This window comes from Gallus gallus, chromosome 1 (genome assembly GCF_016699485.2).
Source record: "Gallus gallus isolate bGalGal1 chromosome 1, bGalGal1.mat.broiler.GRCg7b, whole genome shotgun sequence".
Taxonomy (NCBI): Eukaryota; Metazoa; Chordata; class Aves; order Galliformes; family Phasianidae; genus Gallus; species Gallus gallus.
This window is the reverse complement of record NC_052532.1, coordinates 194,998,618-195,024,993: the sequence shown is the minus strand read 5'-3', so window position 1 is coordinate 195,024,993 and position 26,376 is coordinate 194,998,618. Positions and strand designations below refer to the sequence as shown.

Below are 26,376 nucleotides of genomic sequence, written 5' to 3'. Positions count from 1 at the left end.
AGGATCCCCGTATTAATCCCTATCACAAGAGATCGATTTTGTAATTTAACTGATTCAGCAAATTCACTTTTTAAAATATAATCAACAGATTATCCCAAATCTTCCCCATGGCCTCACCTGGACACTGCTCACAGCAAAGGCTCCGAGTGTCCGTTCTGCACAGATCCTACACAAACCCAAATGCAGATGAATATCCTTTATTTATGGATTTTCTGGGGAGATAAAATAAGATCTTTAATTTGCAAGTAATTTCTGACATGTTTATTTTCACGCTGATATAGAAACATCTCCGTACATAGCAGCCTGTGTGCCATCAGTCTTCATAACAATTCAATCCATGCCTTAAATTAACCCCATCAATCATCCAACAGGTGCACTCCACCTACTCAGGAGATTTCCCTTCTCTCAGTTTTCCTCTGACGGTGCCCAAATTGATGTTACCTGAGATGGAAAACACAGCCTGGCAGAGGACTACATTTTTTTTTTACTTTTTTTTTTTTAAGCTTCCATCTACAATCAGCTGTTAATGACCTCACAGCTTTGTTTTTACATGCCCCCAAAAACGGGCACAATGTTCCAACACAGTGTTTCATGAAATACTGGGTGGAGCATGCTATGCTTTTCTTAAAAAATCTGACTTCTGGATTCAGTTTTAACAGCTTCCAGCAGTAAGGATGACAAACAGAGAATGAAGAAGGAGTTGTGGTGTAGGAAATATTGGGACTTTAGAAAAATCCCATAGCAAGAAGTGTGTACCCTCTCCGTGATGGAGACGGACACAGTCGGTGGGCATGGTGGGATGGGTTGGGGTTGGGCTTGGGGATCTTAGAGGTCTTCTCCAACCTTGATGATTCCATGATTCTCTGAGGTACTCAGCACAGCCATGGTGCAGAGCATGGGGCAGGACCTGGGAGATCCTCAGGTCAATTGCCAGGCAACGTGGGAAACAATGTCCGTGATGGAAAGAGGAGGAGGGCAAATAGAGAGAGTAAGCATGACCTCTGCAATTTGCAGAGCCTGGGAACGCGCCCTTTGTAAAGAGTGGCATTACACAGTGAGATCTTTCTCTAAGGTCTCCCCTTTCTTTCCTTCTTTCTCTCTTTCTTTCTTTCTTTCCTTCTTTCTTTCCTTCTTTCTTTCTTTCTCTCTTTCTTTCTTTCTTTCTTTCTTTCTTTCTTTCTTTCTCTTTCTCTCTTTCTTTCTTTCTTTCTTTCTCTCTTTCTTTCTTTCTTCTTTCTTTCTTTCTCTCTTTCTTTCTTCCTTTCTTTCTCTCTTTCTTTCTTTCTTTCTTTCTTTCTTTCTTCCTTTCTTCCTTTCTTTCTTCCTTTCTTTCTCTCTTTCTTTCTTTCTTTCTTTCTTTCTTTCTCTCTTTCTTTCTTTCTTTCTTTCTTTCTTTCTTTCTTTCTTTCTTTCTTTCTTTCTTTCTTCCTTTCTTTCTTTCTTTCTTCCTTTCTTCCTTTCTTTCTTCCTTTCTTTCTTTCTTTCTTTCTTTCTTTCTTTCTTTCTTTCTTTCTTTCTTTCTTTCTTTCTTTCTTTCTTTCTCTCTTTCTTTCTTCCTTTCTTTCTCTCTTTCTTTCTTCCTTCCTTTCTCTCTTTCTTTCTTCCTTTCTCTCTTTCTCTCTCTCTCCCTTTCTTTTTCCTTCCTTCCTTCCTTCCTTCCTTCCTTCCTTCCTTCCTTCCTTCCTTCCTTCCTTCCTTCCTTCCTTCCTTCCTTCCTTCCTTCCTTCCTTCCTTCCTTCCTCTTCTTCTTTCTCTCCTTCCTTCCTTCCTTCCTTCCTTCCTTCCTTCCTTCCTTCCTTCCTTCCTTCCTTCCTTCCTTCCTTCCTTCCTTCCTTCCTTCCTTCCTTCCTTCCTTCCTTCCTTCATTCCTCTTCTTCTTTCTCTCCTTCCTTCCTTCCTTCCTTCCTTCCTTCCTTCCTTCCTTCCTTCCTTCCTTCCTTCCTTCCTTCCTTCCTTCCTTCCTTCCTTCCTTCCTTCCTTCCTTTCTTCCTTCCTTCCCTCTTTTCTTCCTTCCTTCTTTCCTTTTCTTCTTTCCTTCTTTCCTTTTCTTCTTTCCTTCCTTTTTCTCTTATTTTCTTTCCTTCTTTCCTTTCTTTATTCTTTTTTCCTTCCTCCATTCTTTCATGTTTTTCCTTCTTTTTGTCCTTCCTCCCTTCCTTCCTTCCTTCTTTTCTTCCTTCTTTCTTCATTTCTTTCCTTCCTTCCTCTTCTTCTTTCTCTCCTTCCTTCCTTTCTTTCCTTCCTTCTTTCCTTCCTTCTTTCTTTCCTTCCTTCTTTCTTCATTTCTTTCCTTCTTTCCTCTTCTTCCTTCTTTCCTTCATTTTTTCCTTCTTTCCTTCCTTCCTTCTTTCCTTCTTTCCTTTTTCTCCCCAAACAGACTCCTCACAATGGTAGCCCCATCAGCATCCTGTAAAACTGCCCCAAATTACAAAGGGATATATTCAGCATGAGCAGCTTCCAATCACATTACAAAGCGCCGAGTTTAGAAATAACAACATCAGATTTTTGCCTTCCAATGTGGCTGAAGGCAACATAAATGTAATTAGAAAGCTTCTGAGGAGTGGCACTTCCATTGCACCCCTAGGCAACCTGCCCACTGCAGGCAATAAGCTGGGCGTGCACGCGGAGCGTCGAAGCGCTATGCAGGAGAAGCACTATTCGCTTCCAAAGGAACATGACACTGTGCTGAGAGCATAAAGGGAGGGTCAGCGTGGATATTACAGAAAATTTCTACTTGAAAGAATGGTCAGGCACTGGCACAGCTGCCCAGGGAGTGGGGAGGTCACTGCCCCTGGAGGTGTTCCAGCACCGTGGGGATGTGGCACTGAGGGATGCGGTCAGTGGGCATGGTGGGGTAGGCTGGGGTTGGGCTTGGGGATCTGAGAGGTCTTTTCCAATCTTAACAATTCTATGACTCTATAAAGAATCACGGGTAGTTTTTTAGGGGCATGAGAAGGGCATTTTCCACACCTGCACCTCAGTGGATTTTCAGCTGATGCAAAATGCTCAAAGAGAAAGGAAGGTGTAATACAGAAGAGCAGTGGCATTTTTTTTTTTTTGAAGGATTACACTCTGCAGAGAGGTAAAATCTCCTATCATTTTCATAGGAGAATGGGAAACTGTGGCAGAGGCCAAACATCTTTGCATGCCATCAGACCCTGCTTCCTTCTAGCAGCAAGAGCTCACAGTTATCTGCTGACCCAGCCCTGTAATCTCCTCCTGGGCTGTGCTAAGCACACTGAGCCTCCTGCTTTGCATTCACTACTGGCATCTGGTTTTGAAAGCCTTCTGTTGAGAGGGAGACAGAAAACTGAATACAGGGGAGAACAGCTGAGGCTGTGCCGTTGGTTGTTGGCAAAAGGAGCAACGAGCAAGAATAGCCATTGGACTCTGCACTGCTGCTCAAACATGGGGTGACCTGCTTGTCCATGTCCCATGTCCTACACACATCCTGATACAGGCTGGAGAGTTCGGAAAATCATAGGATCACATGGAATGGAAAGATCTTCAAGATCATCAAGCCCAACCACCAACCTGAGCTGCTGAGTGCCATCACTGCACCACGTCCCTCAGTGCCACGTCCACACATCGAGGCCAGATAGTGATAGGAAAGAGGGGAGATTTAGGTCAGATGTGAAGAGGAAATTCTTTACCTAAAGGGCAGTGAGGCCCCAACACTGCTGCGCAGAGCTGTGGGTGCTCCATCCCTGGGGGTGCCCAAGGCCATGGACGGGGCTGTGGGTACCTGGGGTCCCTGCCCATGGAGTGCTGGGGTTGGGTGGCCTTTAAGGTCCCTTCCAACCCAAACCAGTCTGGGATTCAATGATCTCTGAAATACCTCCAGGGGTGACACAGAATCACAGGATTCAGGCTGGAAAGGATATTCACCAGACCTTCCCATGGATCTGCACAACCTCCTGGCAGGCCTGCCCATGTAAACTCCAGGAGGATTTGTGTTAATCAAATGCTTACCAACATGGTTTAGGAACTGAGACTAATTTTGTTATGCCACGGTCCTTTTAACATGAAAACAATCAATGCATTAATAGCAGATATCTCTGTGAAGCACACGTACTACCAGGGAGCTACAGGTGTGATGGAGCCAACAATCCACAGCTCAGTTGAGAGAAAGCAATGCTAGATGTGTTCAGTGAGGCCTTCAAGCCTCTAAAAACCCACTGAACCTCTCAAGTCAATTCAGCAGGGAAGCCTACAGGAGAACATCCCTGCAAGGGAACACAACGGCCTGCCTTGCAGCTCACCCACGCTCGCTGCCAGGGCTGTCAGGTCCCATGCTGCTCCCTGAACCGAGCGAGCTGAGCATGAATCATGATGGATCAGGGTTTCAGAACAAAGGATCATTTCTCCAGCTCTTCTGGCTGGCAGGACCAGCAGCACCTCGCTAAGTGCAGGTATTTCACCACTCCCAGGCAATTACAGGCTTGGATTCAGTAGGAGGACAACAAGAAGTGCTATTTCTCTGAAATACATCACACCCCATAACCAGTGTGGCTTTTAGGCTGCCTCCTGAAATAAACTGTACCATTACGAGTCGTCAGGTTTCAGTAATTTTCCAAGCTCTGTAATTGCTTTTGGAGAGTTTTGCTACGAGCAAACTTTATGTGGATCTGATGCTGTGAGCAATAAGTTTTTACTAATCTGTGGACTCACACTGATTATTAAACGAGGGCACAAAAAGGAAATTGCACTTATTTGGGTTTTCATTGGCAGAGTGCATCCGGCGGCCCTTGGAGCAACGAGACAGCAAGGAGAGAAAGCTCACCTTCCCCATCTGACATAGGGTTGTATGGATACATGGCCTTCAGATGTCTCAGGGGAACCACACCGCCTGCCACTGGGGCACCCCAATGCCTGTGGGAACAGCACCTACTTAAGGGTGAGGATGGGCATCTGTTCCAGACCTGCAGCCAGAAGAACGGGTAGATGCCTGCAAATGGAGCAACTCCTTTCCAACAAACAGATTGCACCACATGAGAATATTTTTAGAGCCATTTACAACACGAGTTCCGTACACATACAAGAGGGCATTCACTAAAAACAGCCACAACACTACCCCAAAACTACCCCAAAGCTGATTTTTTCCCTTTAGCCACTTTTGCTCCATTAGAACTTCACATCCACAAAGGTCAGGTTGGATGGAGCCCCGGGCAATATGATCCAGTGGTTGGCAACCACCCCATGGAAGGGGGTTGGAAGTGGATGGGCTTTAAGGCCCCTTCCAACCCAACCATTCCATGATTTGATACATCTACAATTCTATAAGTAAGTCTGTGATTCTATGATTCCATGAAGGCAGGGTGTATGCAGCTGCCAGCATCTCTGCAACAGGGATGGGAAGGAAAGGGAAGGGGGAAGAGAAGGGGCAAGGAAAGGGAAGGAAAGGGAAGGAAAGGGAGAAGGGAAGGGAGAAGCGAAGGGGGAAGGGGGGGAAGGGAAAGGAAGAGGGAAGGGAAAGGGGAAGGGAAAGAGGAACAGAAGGGAAGGGGAAGAGAAGGGGGAAGGGAAGGGGAGGGACAAGGCCAGATTAAGGCAAAATAATCATTGCACAGCAAGGCCTAGGGATAATTTGTGTCCAAAAAAGCAGAAGGGTTCTCATCAGCATCACATGGACTCCCCAGGCTACCTGCTGTACCCTATCCTGCTCTCCTGCTTTGATGCAAATCCACATAAAATAAGGAGTAGTTTAACTGCTCTCCCTGTTTGCAGCAACAACAGGGCGTGCTGAAAGCTTTGATTGCTTACGGCTTGGGAGCCGCTGTGCTCAAAGGAAGGAGGGTTAGGAAAGGGATGCACAGCTGCAGATGGACACGAAGGTGCCCCATGCTCAAACCATTCCACAAAGCCACATGAATAGCTGCAGCATGCTCCAGCACTGCATTAAATACGTTTGCACGTGGTTGGGCATGGGCAGTGCAAGCTGGAGTTGGCTGGGGGAGCTGTGCAGGTCCATGCAATGGGAAAATGTGTGTGGTCCTGGACTCAGCAGAGCCTCTTCATTGCAGCACATTGGCTGCAGAGGGATGCTAACACAGGCTCCAGCTTCAGCACAAAGCACAGCATCACAGGGAGGTTCTGCCCTTAGCGGAGAAGCCTCTGCTACAGCAGAGGAAGGTGAAGTAAGCAGGGAGGCATTAAAATTAAAGAAAGGTCCTCTAAGGCTCTGCATTCAGGCTGCTGACAAGAAGCCCTAATTCACAGCATTCGGAGCTAAGCGGGTCCTTCGGTCTGCGGAGTGGCTGGGGCTGAATGAGCAATTAGAGGAGAGGAGAACAGATGGCTCTATTTGGCAGCTTCTCTCCACGTGTCATTTTGAGCCTAGCCAGGTCGTATCACAACTAAATTACTCCAGATTAAGTGCTTTCAGACGACCTGCAGTAAAGGGCTGAAACGATGCAGAACTGCCAAACCCACTTCTCCCATTCCACCACCACCGCATTCCAACACTAACAGCATTCCTCATTAATAGGGTATTTAATCACTGCAGAAAAGATGCACATTTAGCAAACGTGACGTGCTGTGTCCACTGCTTGTTCCTTTTTCCATTCAAAAACCCAACAAACAGGGAAACAACCGCTTTAAAATGCAGCCACCAATGGGAATGTAGCGGGGTATGGCAGAACAGCAGCACTGCACAGCTGAGAATGAAGGATGGGACCACATCGTAGAATGGTGGAATGGTTTGGGTTGGAAGGGACCTTGAAGCTCACCCAGTCTCAACCCCCTGCTGTAGGCAGGGACACCTCCCATAGCCCAGGCTGCTCACAGCCCCATCCAGCCTGGCCTTGAGTGCTTCCAGGGAGGGGGCATCCACAGCCTCGCTGGGCAACCTGTGCCGGTGTCTCACCACCCTCACAGGAAAGAATTTCCTCCTAATCTCCAGTCCAAATCTACCCTCTTCCAGTTTATAACCATTTCCCCTTGTCCTGTTGCTACCTGCCCTTATAAAATCCTCACAGGTACAGCTCTGATTTCTGGTACCAGTCTGTTCTGCAACCCAAGAGCCAAAGCTCCCATCCCTCCGACACAGATGCCCTCCGTGGGTAAATTCCTGCTGTAAATCCACACTCCCATCTCTGCTGTGTGCAGAGATATGAACCCCAAGAGCTTACTGAATAATTCCATTTGGATCAAAAACCACAGAATAATTCAGGCTGGAAGGGATCTCGGGCAGTGGTTTATCTCCCATTTCAATGCTGTGTTAGGTTGCCCATAGGCTGTCTGGTTGGTGTTTCAGCATCGCTGATGTCTGAGTGTATGCATTTAATTCTTATTCTCTTCATAGGAATCTCAGTTCTCCAAGAACTGACAGAGTGGAAAAACAAGAATAAAATTGGATGGGATATCAGGAGAAGGTTCTGCCCCAATGGGCGGTGAGCATGGCACAGCTCCCAGGGTGGTGGACACAATCTTGAGCTGCTGGAGCTCAGGGAGTGCTGGGACACTGCTCTTGGCCATAGGGTTAGGTTTGGGGTGCTTTGTGGGGCCAGGGGTTGGGCTCGATGATCACATACGAGGAACTCCACTTTTGGTGTCCGAGTCCCTTAGTAGAGTTGCTCACCTTTTGCAAACGGGGAACCACACCCAGCATCCTTGTGTGGAGACAGGATTTGGGACTTGATGATCCTTATGGGTCCCTCCCAGCCTCGGATGCTCCATGGTTCTGGGATTCCATCCATCCACTTCCATACATCGCAACACTTTTTGGCCACATCATTATTGAGCCTTCCATACACGGTCAGCTTCCAACAGCCTGGCCTTGCACCCTGCTTTCATCAGCGCTCTTGTTTGAGGATGCTCGAGGTTCTCTCTGCTCTTTGTAGAGTTGTTCAGGAGCTTTTCATCCATAAAGAAGACTCGTTACCCCAGGCAGGGCTGCTCTCTGTGCATATATTTGGGATCCTGTAGGCCTGGGGGGCTTTTGGATCTGGGCTCCATGTGCTTGAGTCACTGTAGACATGGTCAAGTGGGCACAGCGGGGATGGCTGATGGTTGGGTTAGATGGTCTTAGAGGTCTTTTCCAACAGTCGTGATTCCATGACCTGCAAGCAGCTGTGCTGATCCTTGTGGCTCCCTTCCAACCTGGGATATTCTATAATTCCAAGATTCTAACACACATACTGAAGAAAGCTAACATAACCAGAAGACGATTTCAGCCAAAAGCACAATTCTCTTGCTCCCAGCTTCAGGAATCAGCTGTAATTTGAGAGGGGACTTGGAGCTGCCAGGACTTCACTGGAATTTGCTGTGAGTGATCACCATGAACTTACATTTCCACATTGCATCCTCCAGCATCACAATGCTCCCCTGTGCTTCCCAGGGACATCAGCTCCATGTGGCTTCACCACAGTCCCAGTTGGCATGGAGGGTTTGGGAGGAGATACTGCTGTCCTTGGGTGATCAGACCTCAAATACTCCAAAACCACTACACAGAGGTTTGGGCAAAATAAATGGCTGATGTTTTCTAGGTTAGAACCTATCCTGCTGGCAAGGAGACATAGAATCAGAGAATCACAAGGTTGGAAAGGACCTACAAGGTCATCTAGTCCAACTGTCCTATCACCATTACTACCCACTAAGCTACTAAAACATATCTCATAGCACCTCACATCACACTCTTCAGCCACCACCACCACTTGATTTCAATGTCCAATTATAAATGGAATCTTAAGCCAATACTTTTATGTTCCGTGGTTGCATATTTCACACAAACTATCACAGAAATAGGCAATACTGCTGAAATTCCTCTTCTGCTTACCTGTCTGCATAAGAGCCCATGAGTAATTTCCAAGCCCATGAGTGGTTGGCGACTTTGTCTGCAGCAGGGGAGTTGGAACTGGATGATCCTTGAGGCCCCTTCCAACCCAAACCATTCTATGATTCTATGATTCCACAATTCTTTCACCTGAATTTAACCATCCATGATCTGCTTTTAAAAGCAAAATGAATCATAGAATCATTCAAAGTTGGAAAAGACCACAAAGATCACTAAGTCCAATCATCAACCCATCCCCACCATGGGCCGTTCATAGACTCATATTGTGGTTAAGGTTGGAGAAGACCTCTCAGATCCTCAGGTCCAATCCCATCCCACCCACACGATGCCCACTGACCACATCCCTCAGTGCCACATCTCCACGATTCAGGAACACCTCCGGGGATGGTGACCCCCCCACCTCCCCAGGCAGGTGCTTCTTCCCATCACCATCACCTGAAGAAGGAGGAACTTTCAGCACATGGCAGTACACACGTCAGTAGTTTGAGTTACTTAATATTTTCCCTTTTGCTCCCCAGCTTTCCCCACTCTTCTTTCACCGCGTCCTCTCTCTGGCCAAGAGCAGTGACAGGAAGCCTGCTCCCAGCAAGAGAATAGGATGATAAAAGTGGAAATTCTTTCTTTATGCTACAACAGTCATCAACAAGAATAGCAAGTGGAATTTCTTCTTTCCAAGTGTTCCCGGATGAGTAGGAAAAAGAAAGTTCCATCTCTCTTGATGTTTAACTTCATGATCTTTGAGGTTGGACTTGATGATCTTGAAGGTCTTTTCCAACCTGAGCAACTCTATGATTCTCACTGGGGTTGGAAATGGATGAGGAAGTTTCTCCCCCAGAGGGTGGTGACGCACTGAACAGGTTGCCCAAGGAGGCTGTGGATGCCCCATCCCTGCAGGCATTCAAGGCCAGGCTGGATGTGGCTCTGGGCAGCCTGGGCTGCTGGTTGGCGACCCTGCACATAGCAGGGGGTTGGAACTGGATAAGCATTGTGGTCCTTTGCAACCCAGGCCATTCTATCATTCTATGATATGATTCTATGATCCTTAAGGTCCCTTCCAACCCAAACCACTCCGGGATTCTATAACGTTCGACAAAACCTCTTCTTCCCAGTATGCCATTGGGTTTACATGGGGGAAGCAGCAGGTTGGAGAAGACCTCCAAGATCCCCAACCCCAACCCCAACCACCCCACCATGCCCACTGCCCACGTCCCTCAGTGCCACATCCCCACGGTTATGGAACACCTCCAGGGATGGGGACTTCCCCACTCCCTGGGCAGCTGTGCCACTGCATCACCGCTCTCCAGAAAAGAAATTTTCCCTAATACCCAACCTGGCCCTCCCCTGGTGCAATTTGAGGCCATCACCTCCTGTTCTATCATCCACAAATACCACAGACAATCGGGAAACCTACTCCGCATCTATTATTTTTCAGGTATGGAAAGATTAGTATCACCAGAAGAGTGCTATTTCTCCATGTCCTGCAGAAATCCATGGGAGATAAAGTAAACACACATTGGATTTTGTCAGTAAAACCAAAGACTGTTTGTTAAGTAATTCAGGAAGATCATGGAAGAATCTGTTTACAGAAATACGCTGCCGTGTTCACATCACTCATTACATAACAGCAGAAGATTTGCATTTATCTTTAATAAGCGTATTAAGGATTAGCATGGAATTACCCAATGTCTTATTTGACATGAAGCAAACTGGCTGCGATGACCTGCAGCCCTATGACACTCCAACAAACAGACACAGCACGGGGAGCAGCAGCAGAGCAAAATCCCTCAACTGTGGCTACAGAGCAACAACCAATGAACCCAAAACTGGGCGTAGGGGATGACCTCAAAAAGCTGTTAACAGAAGTTCTATAAAGACTCCACTAAAAACTAAGTTAGGGATATGAGAAAAAGGGATGCTCATGTATTAGATAAGCTGCAGGTGACAGCCCAGTATTAAACACTGGATTTTCAGGCTGCCTGACGGTTAACAGCACGGTACTCCAAATTGCTCTGCCAGGACCTGCAGTATTGCGTGTATGGCACTACAGCTGGAAAAGAGTGAAAAACACAAAAGGCTCTTTTTTATTCATTTCACAGAGTTTTTGTCAAAATATGAAGATATGAAGCAACACTGAGAAGAGTTGGTTGAAGAACACGGAGTGTAAGACAAGGAACCCTAAAGTCACTGACCAACGAGGCTGCACACCAGCTGACCCCACGGCATTCATGGTTACCCCTTTCCATCCTCCCCTTCTTCCTCTCCTTTTCCGCTTCACATGGCTGATGGGATGAGACACCATGTGTGAAAGCAATAAAAGATCAAGAAATGAAATTAAATGCCACTATTTACCTCACCATACACTGCAAGAATGAGAGATAAGAGAACAAATTAAATCTCAACTGCAATTTTCTCCAGGTAGGACAAACTCACTGGTAAGCGCTGTGGGCAAAAGCTCTATGAGATTCAAGGAGAGTTGGGGTATGAAATGAATCCATACACAGACTATGATCAAAGGATCACAGAAGGGTTGGGTTGGATGGGAACTTGAGGATCATCCAGTTCCAAGTCCACGCCGTGGACAAGGTTGATAGGCATTTTAAAGGTGAAAAATCTTAAATAAACATGAAATAACACAAAAGGATATCCCAGAAGTGGGTTATTCCCAGTTTGCTCCAGATGGAGATTCCTGAGCATTCCATTGAGGGCTGCACTCTTTAGCATGGGATTGAAATCGCCCCAGCCCCCTGCAGCCACAAAGAACAACCCAAATATGCAGCATTGCCACATCTTTCCCTGTGTCAACACCTCTACATTTCAATTCTCCTGGTTTACATTTATCTTCCTGCAACAGCTGAGAGCCACCAAACCCATCTGTGCCCACCCTACGGCTGACACACATCCTTGAGCCATGGCACAGCCATACAAAAACCACCACAAATCCAGCATGGAGTTGTCTTCTTTTGAAAGAAAGAACACAAAAAGAGAGAAGGGGATGCAAGATGACAAAGATGATGAGAACTGATGGCTCAGCGACATGTCTGGCTTCCAAAGGAAAACCTGAATTTTCTCCCCAACAAAATATTTTAAGGGAGCAAAAGGATTCTCTTCTCTTAAAGCATGCCTTATTCCTGTTTGAGAAAAAAAAAAAAAAAACAAGAAAATACTCAATACATTTTCCTTCTCATGCAGAAAACATTCTTGTTGCACTACAGAGACTCACATTTTGCTGATGCACTTTCAGCATAAAACAGAGCTCGGGAGAATGGATTTTAAAAGCACAAAAGACAGTAAAATCCATACACAAGCAGTTTTGAGCACCTACACCCACGCTGTAATCCACAGGGAGAAACCCAACACATGGATACAGCCGTCATCCACAGCCAGGTGAGGGGAGGCATCCAGGGAGGGACCGGAGCTCAGCTGTAGTGGTGCTCTTCCTCTACAGTATCATTACTCTCAGTTGCTTTCCATGGCCTGCAAGTTTTCTGCCTACAGTCCTTCGTAAACCAATGAAGAGAACTGATCGCCGAATCTGCAATCCCTTCTTTGAGCATTAGATGCAAAATACTTAACAACCCAAAGCCAAATGCCCCCAAGGGACAAAGGAGACACATCATTCCATCTGTTCACAAATGACCATCAAAACTTTCGACAAATCAATAAGGTCAGAAAAGACCTCCAAGATCCCCGAGCCCAACCCCAACCCAACCCCACTGACCACATCCCTACTGCTCCTGAACACCCCCAGGGATGGGGATCCCACCCTGTGCCGTTGCACTGCCACTCTTTCTCAGGAGACATTTTTTTCCTAATATCCAACCACAAGCAACACGTGTGAAACAATCCAGCAACAATTTGACTGTTAGCATGTGATGAACAGGGAATTTTTCAATCATTTTCCAGGCATTTTTGCTGCAGAAATACCTTTCAAATCCAGCCTGCCCATAAGCAGTGTAGTACCACTTTCTGAAACGTGATGGGCATTTCTGAAGATCAGAGGACTGAAAGCAGACCCCAGCTCCACGAGCTCTCATTGCTGTAATTAGTAATCATAGAGCCACTAAGGTTGGAAAAGACCACCAAGGTCATCTAGTCCAACCATCAAAACGACATGGGGAGCAGCAAAAGTAGGAACCAGACTGATTTCATGGTATCTGAAGACCAAAATAAGAGTGTATTACTACTTAGCCTATTTTTTAGTACCTTTAGAACATGACTTCAGCATGCACAATGGTAAAAGATCTGTCTTGCACAGCTTTTAGAGGACCATGCATTGGAGAAGTTACTTTCACAACAAACTTTCCTTCCTTCAGCAGGATGAAAGTCCCATCAGTGCGGCCTTTCAGGGAAGAGAAACAGGACACCGGCCACCAAAAGTGGGTTTGCAGCCAATGCACAATCCCTACATTCATCATTTGATCTGTAGTACTTGGTAGAGGCTCCTACAAAGAATCATACAAACATTAAGGTTGGAAAAGACCACTAAGATGATCTAGCTCAACCATTAACCCATCAAAGGTGATGCATCTTAATTGATAAAGTACCATGTAATAAATGTGTGTAACAACGTCATCACCAATGTAGGCAAGACTACCAGGTCATTTGTAATACCCAAACTTTTGATATCTAGGCAATACAGGTGGTCAAGACTTCCCCCATCATCAACTGTAAGAAACTTCAGAGCCAAATTCGCCCCATTTCAACCTACCTGTGTACAGGATGATCATTTGCTGCAGATATCTGTGCATCCCCGCATGCCACACGAGAGGAGCCTCGACCAAAAACCAGGTGCTTTACTTTTAGGAGGCAGAAGAAACACATTGCCCCATCATTGCTCTAGCACTCAGACCAAGGCACCTTTCACAACATCAACAGTGTTTTTAGAGAGAGAGATCTGGATAGAAGGATTGCTGACAAACCTATAGAATCACAGAATCACAGAGGTTGGAAAAGACCTCACAGATCCCCAGGCCTAACCCCAACCCACCATGCCCACTGACCGTGTCCCTCAGTGCCACATCTCCATGTCTTTTAACACCTCCAGGGATGGAGACTTCCCCATCTACATATTAATTTGGCCGAACTGCAGCCTTCAAGTTCCTAACTCTTCTGCCTACACCTTCTGTCTCTCACCAGCCATAGGTCTCAGTGTAGGAGGGAGGGCAAGCACATCCAGGGATCCAACATACACGTCAACAAATGGGTACAATCATTTCACATCTGTAAGAGAACCCAGCAGCTCTTCTGAGTGGCATCAGCCACTCTTTCCATACTTCTGCACAAACTGGGAGACAAAAAGGTGTAAAGAACCTATCTCCAAAATGAGGCCAAAAAGACCTTGTGAGGACATCCTGAAGGCAACTTTTGCTCTGCTACAGATTTTTCTTCAGTTTTCTCAATATTTTTGTGTCTCTTTTTTGGACGTTAGGAATTAATACTTTTCTGAAAGAGTGGTCAGGTACTGGAATGGGCTGCTCAGGGAGGTGGTGGAGTCACCAACCCTGCAGGTGTTCAAGGAACGTTTAGATGCTGTGTTGAGGAACATGGATTAATGAGAGCGATTGGTGATGGGTGGACTGGATGATCTTGTAGGTCTTTTCCAACCTTGGTGATTCTATGATTCTCCAATACAGAAGTAGAACCCATCCAAGGGTAACCAAGATCGTTCTCATTAGCTCAACATCCCAGCAGAGTGCTCCCAAAGAAAAAGGTCAAAACTTGCCGTCAGTAGAAGGAAAATTCCCAAGAAGGAAACCAGCAAACTCTTTACCTTCTCCTACTCACAGTCTGTAGCATGCACAGACCCACTGCACAGTGTCGAACAGAACAACGTCAATTGTACCCTGAAAAGAGAACCCCTGCAATAAGCAAGCCATAAAAGTAAAGAATTTTAGGAGCAGCTGGCACATGTCGTGTGATAGCTTGTGGCTGAATTCAGCATTTGGGATGAAAGGGTGATTTTAAATGACAAATGCTTTGCCCATACACCATGAGGGCCACCAGCCAACACTCGCAGTGTGTTGTTTCATAGCTCTGCCCCAAATTGCATGCTGCTGTGATGCAGGTTTTTTTTTGCAGCTAGCGACGGTAGATTTGGGGGCTTTGGGGACTTTTATGTGGGATGAAAAGGAGAAAGAGGGAACCCTCCGCCTTACATTGCCAAGTGATAAAGCAAATGGAATCTTCCAAACGCCGATGTCTAGACAGTGCCGACAACTTTGTCTTTGGGAAGAGGGATTAGGACAGAAATCCGGCTGCACCGTCCCTTGTTTGATGTAAAGCTGGAGGACACTTTGGGCTGGATGCCTGGCAGTGCTCCAGAAACCACTTTATTATGAAGGAAGTGAAGAAAAGGAGGTCTGTAAGGCAGGAGAGTAAAACTGCTGCCCAGCAGTCACAGCAATTAAGAAAGCTGCCTTGATGAAGAGGAAAAAACACTGGAATAGAACCCAAAGGCTCCAAAGAGCAGGAGAGAATCATTTTGAGATGAGGTCAAGACTCCAGAGGGGATTACCTTTTCAATTTGAGACTTAATGCTATAGACATGCCTCGAAAAGCTGGCCAGAGTGATTCTGCTGATACCATGGATGACCCCATAATGTCTGCGTGCTCAAGCACCAGCGAAATATCAGAAGTGAATGCTGAAAACTCGGGGAGTTAGGATCAAAAATGACAGGACTAAAGAATGCCGTCTCCTCCCTTCCCAGTACGTTAAAATAAAGCTTGCTGATATTTTATATACCTGGCACCATTAGGGCCCCTCTTCTGCCAGGTAACAGAGATAGGAGCAGAGGAGGTGGCCTCAAGTTGTGTCAGAGGAGGTTCAGGTTGGATGGTAGGAAAAAAATTGTCTTCAAAAATGTCTTCAAATAATGCACTGGTACAGCCTGCCCAGGATGGGGAGGGAGTCCCTGTCCATGGAGGGGTTCAAGAATGGCGAAGATGTGGCACTGAGGGACACGGTCAGTGGGCACAGTGGGATGGGTCGGGTTGGGGATCTTGGAGGTCTTTTCCAATCTTTATGATCCTACATGATCTCAACTTGAAAACATCGAACCTAAGTACAGATTTCTGGAAGAAGAAGGATGGAATGGATTTCAAAGGGACTTGTCAGGAAGGAGGGGATCTCCTGAATGTGAACCAATTCCACCATCACTTGAACCTGCTTTTATTAGGATTTTGTATGGTCCCATTCCCTCAAATATTGCGCTATCTGAGCAAGTAATAGCCTCAAAATTGAAGGAAGGGCTGCTTATACTTGCTGGAACTGAAATAGCTGATGAGATTCTTCTCAGTTAAATCTCTGCTATGAGATCACTGAGTAAAAGTAGTCTAATCGAATTCCCAGTCTATCAGAAACTTCAAAGATTCACTTCAAAGGGCTGCTTCAACTAAGAGTCATTGAGTCAATGTAATGCTGCTGAATTTGGAAGAATCACAGCAACACAGAATGGCTTGAGTTGGAAGGGACCTTAAAGCCCATCCAGCTTCAACACCTGCCGTGGGCTAGCTGCCACACCTGGGCCCGTAAGGGTCCATAAGGATCCATAAGGTCCTCTCCAATCCAAACCACTCTGTGGTTCTGCAGGAGGAACAAGCTGGGGAGCACCAACAAAACCAAAAATGGATGAGGGTAGAGCCTGTTCTGCAACGTCAGTGTGCTTTTGTAAAAGGCTGCCTCCAGCTCTGGCTGTGGTTGTTGACAGGAGCCAAGCTCTGCTAAAAGCTCAGTGCAAGGTATTCTGGTTTCTCTGGAGGGAAGGGAACAGGAGGGGAGGGGAGGGGAGGGGAGGGGAGGGGAGGAGAGGAGAGGAGAGGAGAGGAGAGGAGAGGAGAGGAGAGGAGAGGAGAGGAGAGGAGAGGAGAGGAGAGGAGAGGAGAGGAGAGGAGAGGAGAGGAGAGGAGAGGAGAGGAGAGGAGAGGAGAGGAGAGGAGAGGAGAGGAGAGGAGAGGAGAGGAGAGGAGAGGAGAGGAGAGGAGAGGAGAGGAGAGGAGAGGAGAGGAGAGGAGAGGAGAGGAGAGGAGAGGAGAGGAGAGGAAGGAGGAGGGGAGAGGAGGGCAGAGGAGGGGAGAGGGAGAGGAGGGGAGAGGGAGAGGGAAACTCTAATTAGTGCTTGAAGTCTAACTTTTGATTCTGATTGCACCATCCCTGCCGAAGACTGCCTTTTCCCAAAACCATGAGCCCAGTTCCTAGTACACATCATGTACTCCTTCTTACTAGCTTCCTAAAAAAGGGGAGACCTCTCCATGACAAATCACATGCACTACCTTACACAAATACCATCAGCAAACACAGTATCTGAAGCAAAAGCATATGCTTTAAACTCTCAGAAAAGCAAATATTTCAGAGATGGCAAATTTTTATTAATGTTCAACTGTGAAGGCAAAAGAAACAGTTCTTTGTATAAAACTCAGCCTGATTCATAAAAAACAAGCCTTCAGCTACTGCTAATTTCCTCCTTTGCAATCATTTGATTGCAGAGGGGGAAGGAACCACTAGAAATTGTTTACACTGTGTAAGAAAAAGACCATGCAAAGGGGAACAATGATGTTAATGAGCAGAAGGATAATACTCAGCAGGCAACTGCAAGCAAAAATCATTCAGTATGCAGGATCCCTTTTGTCATCTTATCTCCATAAAGAATCTGGAAAGCCATGATGTAGTAGAATCATAGAATTATAGCACTGAGTACCCAAAATACGAGAGACTTAACCATTTGTTCAGTTGTCCCATTTTTCAATCACATCTTGCCAAAAATTAAATAGAAAACAATTCTCATTTGTCATACAACAAGTAACACAGGTTTATTTTCCACCCCAACTCTTTACTGGACTGGACAGAATGATAATCACAACCCACTGCAATGGCTCTTTACTCTCATTTTTCCTGACAGATAGGGAAGATGAGCCATAAAAGGATTCAAACAACTCCAAACAAGAGGAAAGATGATTCGAAGAATCCCAAATCCCATCCTGCTCTTTGGCCTCACACCTTCACTAAGAGGTCAGAAATCAGAGGTATGGAGAATAGATGAGAACTGGGTACTACAGGAGCTCCTCTATACTGGCATATGCTCACAAGTGTTTTCTCTTTTCAACAATTATGGTGGGAATGGGTTGACAGTTGGACTAGATGACCTTAGTGGTCTTCTCTAACCTTGATGACTCTATAACTGCATGATTCTACATCATTTCCAAGCTTTACCAACAGTACATGTATTGCATCAAGGCACAATAAATCCTCTGGGCTGTTACTGGAAATCTAACAGAGCTAAATAAGTTATCACATGCACAGGTTAAAAAGAACATTTCTCTATTAGAAATATATGTGAAGTTCCGTCCAACTGCTTTACAACTTCATTGCTTGTAATTGTACAGGGCTCATGGTCTCTTCAAGCCCAATCACTGTACTTCACACTACACTCTAATTATGCAATCTAGCATGAAAAAGGCAGAGATACAACTCTGTAACAAGCTTAGGCAAAACCAAAGGCCCACAAAGGGCTAAATCAAAAGCTGGCTCACACCAACTCTATTCTCTGTGCAGCCAACCAAGACTAATTAATGCTTTTAATGTCAGTTTACCCCTTTTGGCGCTATAAATCAGAACACACAGCCTTTAGGAGCTAACAAAAGAATCTGTGAAAGGTGGAGCTCATTAACCAAACTCACACATTCAAATGCACTTAATCAGAAACAGGTATATTTAGCAGCATTGTACTCGGGAAGCAGAATCATCTGCAGGCTGTACACAGAGAACATTCATTTATCAATACAAACAAGGCTGGCATGCTGGGAAGAGGTGGTAAATTATACATCTGAAGGAACGAAGGAAGGGCCATCACCTCCAGCACGGCTTTCGTTGGAGCAGAAATGTGGAATGAGTGCTGTGGGGAAGCACTGCAGGGAGTGGGGAGCTCGTGCTGCCCATGCACTGCAACCTCCCAGGCAAAAGCCTTCGGGACCTGGGAGCACTTCTGCACTTCTCCAGCAAGAATGGCAAGCAGCACTCAAGCAGACCTCCTGCCATCACCCCACTGGCAAGGCCCCTAGGTATTTTCTCAGTACACTGCACTCGTTTGGATGGCATTTGAGGAGTTTTCTGTCTTTCCCTCTTTAGGAAATGCACATCTCCATTTGTGGTTTTGAAATCCACGACTCAAAAGGAAGGTATATGTATAAAAATAGACATAACTGCATCGCTTTGCTCTCTATGCATACGCCATGATGCCTGCTCACTGCAGGCCTGCTGGATGCCAGTCCCTACCAACAGGTTCCCAAAGGCTATGCATGACTCCAAAAAGATGTCGGGGCCAATGAACTTTTCACTGACATCCATATAATGAGATACAGCTATAATGCATTTCCTAAGCTTGAAGAAGGAAAAGAGACTATATGCTCATCTGTCATAAAGTCATAGAATCTTTAAGGTTGGAGAAGACCTGTGAGATCCCCAAGTCCAACCCCAGTCCATACCCACCATGCCCACTGACCACATCCTGAAAAATGTTTTCAGGAAGTGAAAACACACATGAAGCAAGGATGGGTAAAGTAATCAAGGGCAGGTAATGTAATCAAGGATGGAAAAACGTAATCAAGGGTGGCCAACGATGTCAAGGATGGTCAAAATAATCACAGGTCCCAAAGCCTGTCCACTCCTGTATTTATGACTGGTGTGGGAGCAGGAAGACAGTACCCAAAATCCAGCAGCTTGAAGCACCCAGAGTTGTCTTGGGGTACACTTAAGAGAGTCTGATGACTGCGTAACTCATAAAGATGAGGTAAAGCTCAAGAAATGAAGGGTATCTATTGATCAAGAATGTCCACTCTCCTGTTTCTCCCTGAACATGGAAGAGGCTGCTGGGAATCTATAGTGAAAAGCTTATACAGTGAACATAATACATACACTAGAGGGGTCTAGGCAGCTGCTGCCGCTGGCTGTAACCATCTCAAAGAAGTACATCCCATGCCCATCACCACAGATTACATGGTACAGCATAGAACACCTGTCCTCTGATCCCCCCCTAGACCCACTTTCCTGGAAGTGTCCAAAACAAGGTTGGATAGATCCCTGGGCATCCTGATCAGGTGGGTGGAAATGCTGTCCATGCCAGGGGTTGGAACTGGATGGGCTTTAAGGTCCCTTCCAACCAAAGCCATTCTACGGGCCGTGATCTTAATTGGTCCTGAAGCTCTCAGTGCTACACTTTTTCTCACCAGCTACATAATTAACTGAAATGCAAACCTCCTCTATGGAGGGGTCTGAAGCAATGGGTAGCACTTCTGTTATGCTCTATCTACCTGCACTGCACCACAGTGTAGACACAAACACACTCCTGCCTGCATTTTCCAAGCCATGAGATGAGCAGCGTGCTCTGAACTCAGGCATTTTCATAGACACAAACACATTAAAAAACCCACAACGTTTGCAGAAAACCACATTTTCAAACATGGACAATTTTCTAACACAACCTATTCCCCTCCTCTACACATCATCCAGAGGAAAAGAGGGAACGTGACTCACTCTGGCCTGGGTGCCATCACCACTAGACAGCACCATGGACAGGGATCACACTTCACTCTACGACGATCCTGGGACCTACAAAGATTGGTGCTACAGATGGCATCATCCAGATCACATGTGCTCTGAAAGGGAATTTCTGTCCCAGAGCAGAGCTTTGTGGAGTACTGTGGACCCCACAAAACTGGCACTTCATGATCTTAATGGTTTTTTCCAACCTAAAAGATTCTATGAAATGCTCACAAGACTCCAGACTAGAAATTCTCCATATAAGATCAGAAATTCTGAGGTGAAGGGAGAATCCATGAGGTCCAAACAGGCTTAGCCACTAGGAATCACAGAACCACAGAACCATAGAATTGCTTGGTTGGAAAAGACCTTAAAGATCATCAAGTCCAACCTCAACCCAACCATCCTACCCTAACTCTAACAGCCCACTGCTAAATCATGGCCCTGAGCACCACATCCAAACAGTTTTTAAACACATGCCAAATTCCATCCACGCACACTGCACACAGACAGCCTAATGCTAAAATGCATTTCTAACTGTTTACCTCAAACCCAACCATTAACACAGATAAGAGAGGTTATTTTTAGACATACATGGGCTTTCCACGCCATGATTGACTATTTAATTGCTGGCATTCCCCTGGATTTGGCAGGGAAATGGGATGAGGGCTTGCTTCCCGAGCAGAAAACAACCTGAGTAGACAAACTTAAGAGGTGAGCACAACACCCATCAAGAGTTTAATTGAATTCTTCTGTCCTTTCATTTCCAAACACACCAATCTCTCAGCAATTCAGCTCCACCTCTGCCTTCTTCCTCCTTCACTGTTCACCCACCCAATGTGTGTCCTTCTCTTTGCTCCCAGCCCTTCTGCAGCCCTGCATTTCTGTTTGCTCTGCTCAGACTAGGCAGCACAGCCCCACCTATGCCCCCTATTGCTGCTTCAGTCTTTAAATATGGGGGGCAGAAAAAGGGAACAGGTGGAGAGTCAAGGTTCTCTTTTTTCCTTTATCCTTCTTGTCTGGTTTGATATTCAAGAGAAAAGGACTCATCGTTGCTGCAAGGTCAACAAAAGCAAAGCTTTTCTGAAACCTTTGGCGCTGTCCCATCCTAATTGGGATGTGAGGAAGGAAGGGGAAGAAACATCAGCCTGCTTTCATCCATAAGCCAACTGCGGGCACTGAACCAGAGCAGGGCTTTTCCCAACACTGGGCTGGACCACTCGTCAGGCTAAAATACTGGGAGAGCAATGGAGACAGCATGCATCAGTGTTCAGTGCAAGTGCAATAATGCAATGGATCCCTGTGCAGAGAGCATCCATCAGCACTGCTGCTCTCTGCCTGCATCTGCTTTTCGGCAGCTCTGACTCGAGTGGGAGCAGAACGCTCAGTGGGTAGCCCGGCAGCTGACATTTAAGGTTTGTGTTACTAAGCAATCAGCAAAACATATAAAAAGGGGGGATAAAAAAAGTCTATTTTTGCCACAGTCCTGCGCAAAAGCAGCTGGGTTGGGTCAGGCTGACACTTCAGCTGTCCTGGTGTTCTCTCTGCAGTAAGGGCAGAGCATGAATACCCAGGGGAAAAATCACCTACAGGGCAGGCACACAGTGATGCTTTACAGGCTGGATGTGGCTCTGGGCAGCCTGGTCTGGTGGTTGGCAACCCTGCACATAGCAGGGGGGTTGGAACTGGATGGCCATTGTGGTCCTTTTCAACCCAGGCCATTCTATCATTCTGTGATTTCTTTTGCGGAAAGCAGCAATAGAAGCTGATAGAAAACCATCTATGGGCAGATGACAGAGCTGCACACCCACTGATTTTGACCCACCTGATGCCTTATGTCTTCTTTTGGATACAAAACAATTGTGTTTATTAAGATGGAGACTAACAACCACTAAAAAGCCAACTCCCACAATTCTTTGCAAGAGCATCACACACCTACTGTGCATTCTATCCCAGTCCTCATTACCTCACTTATTAACTTAATAAATCAACACAGTATTTCCATTAAAACGTAACCATTTGAGGACACCATGCAAATGTGAATCAGTACCTCTTGTGAACAAACTTCCTTTGGATGGAGGTGATCCGGATGGCGATTTGCCTTCAGCTGCGGGGCACTGAGACTGGTTACAGCATTCCACAGCTCTAAAGGAACAACAGAAAGAGAACCATCAGTAAGGCTCTGCTGGCAAACCCAATGCACATAAAGCATGGCTCATCCCAGCATGGAGATGTCGTCATTTGCGCTGCAGCAAGAGCAGCAAGCCATGTGTGTATGAAACGGACCCACTGCTGTCCACTGCTGGGTGGGTGCATCTACTGCAGCTCCCTTAAAATAAATGTCCTAAAAACTCAAAGAACATGTTTTTCCATCAGGATTTCCACCAGATTATTCAGCATTTGCACCCTCTCTTGAACCAAGGCTGAGAATCTTTCTGCAGACATTGGCTACGCTCGGTGGCTTTGGGTGGGATACTCACGTGGTGCATCTTGCACTAAGGCTGTATGAACTGAAACTCCATGCTTTCCTATATCCTGCTGGAGGACTGCATATATCTAGAAACAGCCAGCATCAGGAGCAGATAAACTAGAACCGGGGTTTTCTCAGCTTCCAAAAAGGAGAAAACACGGGAACTGTGATATTTAAATACTCAGCCAGCTCCTGGGTAGGGGTTTGGTTTTAGGCCAACCAAGTTTTACATGGCACTCCCACACTGTCCTTCCCCAGCTGATAGGAAAATTGAGAGATGGCAATGAAAGAGCCCCCAGTGCTGCTCAGGGACAGCTCGTGGGCAGCCCCCCATGTTACCCCCAATACACAGAGGCCTCACATTGTGCCAGGGGAGGGCCAGGTTGGATACCAGAGAGAATTCCTTCTCCTAAGAGTGGTGATGCAGTGGCACTGCCCAGGGAATAGGGGGGTCACCGTCCCTGGGAGTGCTCTTAATGTGGGGATGTGGCACTGAGGGATGTGGGCAGTGGGCATGGTGGGGTGGGTTGGGGGTCCTGGATGCCTTTTCCAGCCTTAACGATTCTATGTGCACACAGTTGCCCTCCTTCTCTCTGCCTTATAACACAGTGTGTGTGCTGCTTGGAGATTCCTCACATTTTGGGGGGTTTCTGGTTTCCTTTACAGCCTCCCAGTTCAATGGCATAACTACAGAATGTCACAAACTGTCTCCAGGAGAGAGAGGAAAGGCAAAGTGAGCTCCAGCAGAAAGGACAACTTGACAAATCTCATCACATCACGCTCAGCACTGGCAAATGAGTCTCTCTTGGAGCACATTTTGTACTTGGAGCAGCCTCAGTGCTTCGGGAGGTACCAAATATAACACAGCCCCGTTTTAACTTCCTTCCAGGAATACACACAGCCATTTATCAAGAAGACGTGGGCTGCAGCTTCACTTCCAAAAGCTTCGGTAACATTTTGTCAAGTTAAATAAGTGATTCCTTTCGCAGCGAGAAAGAAACAAGAAAAGCAATCTGGGTGCCAGCAACCTGGGTGCCACCCCTTCTCCACAGCTGCAGCCCCTCAGCATCCTTTGAGTGTGCCCACCTATGGGACCAACCCTCTTTCCACCCATTTTACACTACATCTGGATGCCTTCGCCCTCAGTGCCTCACTGAGCAGATCTGCCTTGGTAGCTAAATTTGCCAAGTTTTGCATTTTCTTAAAAAAAACTTATTATTTTTACATCTTTACACGTCTGTGGTCACAGAAGCCCATAAATTCCTCTGTGCATCTCCCAGAGTGGTGCTTTCCTGCCACACATCCAACTTGGTTTAGCAGGGCAGTGCTGCAGTGACCTTCAGGGCAAGGGATTATCAGCAACTTCATCTTTCCACTGTTTTCCAGATGTAAACAAATAGACAGAAGTGCCGTACCCACCTCCCATTCTCCCCATCATTGGGTCTTCCTTTAGCTACAATAGCATCAGCACCTCCTGTATGTTACTGCACAATGGGCATTCGGTAGAATCACACTTTGGGGTTATTTTTAAGGTTCTTTTCTGCTTTATTCTTGACCAGAAGTCAAAGCAATTAGGTTCCTTATAATTCTGTGCTGCTGCTGCTGCTGGGAGACGGAGGCTGTCCATTGCCTACGGCCACAAAGCATCACTGCCCTCTTCTCAGAAATGGTCAAAATTCAAGATAAATAACTCAAATGGGTACTAGCAAAAATCTACTTCTGTACGAATTCTGTATGACACTTATTAGACATTTAGACAAGGAAAACGTATTTTAAAGAGAAAACGGCACACGAGGAGCCTAGGGTGGATGTAAAAACCAGTCTTGGGTTGCTGGAGCTGAAGGGCTTTGCTTTATTTTGGCTTTTAAGGTTTCTGGATGCTGCTACACCTTCTCCAGCACACATGGATTTAGAATCATACAATCATTCAGGTTGGAAAAGACCTCCAAGATCCCCAAGCTCAACCCAACCCACCCCACCGTGTCCACTGCCCCACGTCCCTCAGTGCCACATCCCCACGGCTCTGAACACCCCCAGGGATGGTGATCCCCTCCCCCCCGCCCCCGGGCAGCCCATGCCAATGCCTTACAATGCAGTTTCTTTGCTTGTCTACCAGATTTCTACAAGTGGAAAGCCACCTCAGTTTAAGGTAAGGGCTCTTGCATCTCCTGCTCACCGCTCTCAGCTTCCTACAGGCTTCTTCAGAGAGCCAAATTTGCAGCAGCTTGCTGAATAAATTCATTAACTGAAGGAGAATGCGTTTTGCTCAAGTTTCCCATTAACTTCTAATTTCCTAATTATTAGATTACATGCTCCAGCTTTTAAAGCAATTTACCTCTACCAAATTGAGCAAAGAAACCCAGCAAAGGATTCCCACAGCTTACTCCGAGTCCTCCCCTCCCTCCCACTGTGTTTTTGGTGCCAAAAAGTTTAAACCCTTTAACATTTCCTTATGAGATTACTGGGGCTACTTAGTAACAAAACTCGTTACCTACTATCTTCATCAACTTGGAAGCAGGCAGAGTATTCTTCGTTTAATTTCTATCCTCCTCTGCTATGACCAATACTTAAGTTTGCTTCTTTTCACCGCTAGGATGATCTCACAGTTATTCTTCCGTCACACTTCCATCCATTTCTATCCTTTTCTATCCACTGCTTTTGTTCCTCTATAAAGATCAAGACTCCTGAGGTAGGAGCTGGGAACACGGATTATGAAATCGATTAAGAATTAATTAGAACACGCTGTTTAAAAACCTCACCTTGGCAGACTGCAGATCGTTAGGGCAATGCTGCGTTGGCGCAACTCGTTTAAAAACACACTCCATGACTTATCAAATGAAGATAAAAACCTTCACCGAGTGCCTGACATGCTGCAGAGTACAAACACAGCCTTCTCAGCTGAGGAAATGACTTTATGCAGCTGGATGGCACTGCGCAACTTTCCTCCTCAGCTAATTTTCTTCCTCAGAAACCTTCCCTACTGATCGAATAGCGTGGCCGTCCAATAGGGCATTCACCAGGACTGTGATTTTGGAAGGAACAGAAAAACATCAGGAGCTAAAATCCCACTGGACAAAGTCTAGCGATGCTTGGATGGAGCCAGGCACTCAAGCACCCCATCTATTTAAGTCCTATTCCATTGGTCTGCTCAACACTACATTGGTCTTAGCCAAAAGGCCATAGAACCATTCTATAAATCCACAGCCTGGTGTTTAACCCTCTGGGCATCCCAACCTAGCAAAACCAAGAAGGCTCTTCAGCTCCAATGAATAAAACTCAGTTGACTGAGATTACTTAATGAACGTTCCTCTGCGCAGCCCCCAGGTGCTCCTATCCCCATGTTCTTTCAGCCTCGAAGCACCATCCTTCTCCCAGCGCCATACAGAATCACAGGCTCACCAAGGTTGGAAAAGACCTCCAAGATCATCCAGTCCAACTGTCCACCCATCACCAATAATTCTCACTAAACCATGTCCCTCCACACAACGTCTACACGTTCCCTGAACACCCCCAGGTCCATCTCCAGCACCAGCCCCATGTGCTGGGCTGCATCCTTGTATCAAACACAACTCTAATTCTAGA

General features: G+C 46.2%; 1 protein-coding gene across 44 annotated transcripts in view; it reads right to left on the bottom strand.

The window, feature by feature from the left end:
- Positions 1–26,376, bottom strand: part of FAM168A (family with sequence similarity 168 member A) — a 149,347-nt gene that overhangs the window by 83,073 nt on the left and 39,898 nt on the right. For 24 of the 44 annotated variants that reach the window (XM_046912060.1, XM_046912062.1, XM_040659622.2 and 21 more), the window contains one exon: positions 22,375–22,469. The exons of 1 other annotated variant lie outside the window; for it this stretch is intronic. In XM_046912060.1, the coding sequence (XP_046768016.1) occupies positions 22,375–22,469 (95 nt within the window). Of the gene's footprint in view, positions 1–117; positions 213–4,783; positions 4,873–12,997; positions 13,591–22,374; positions 22,470–25,285; positions 25,491–26,376 lie in introns of all 44 variants that reach the window. 19 more of the 44 variants (XM_046912095.1, XM_046912073.1, XM_046912162.1 and 16 more) reach the window with 8 other exon arrangements.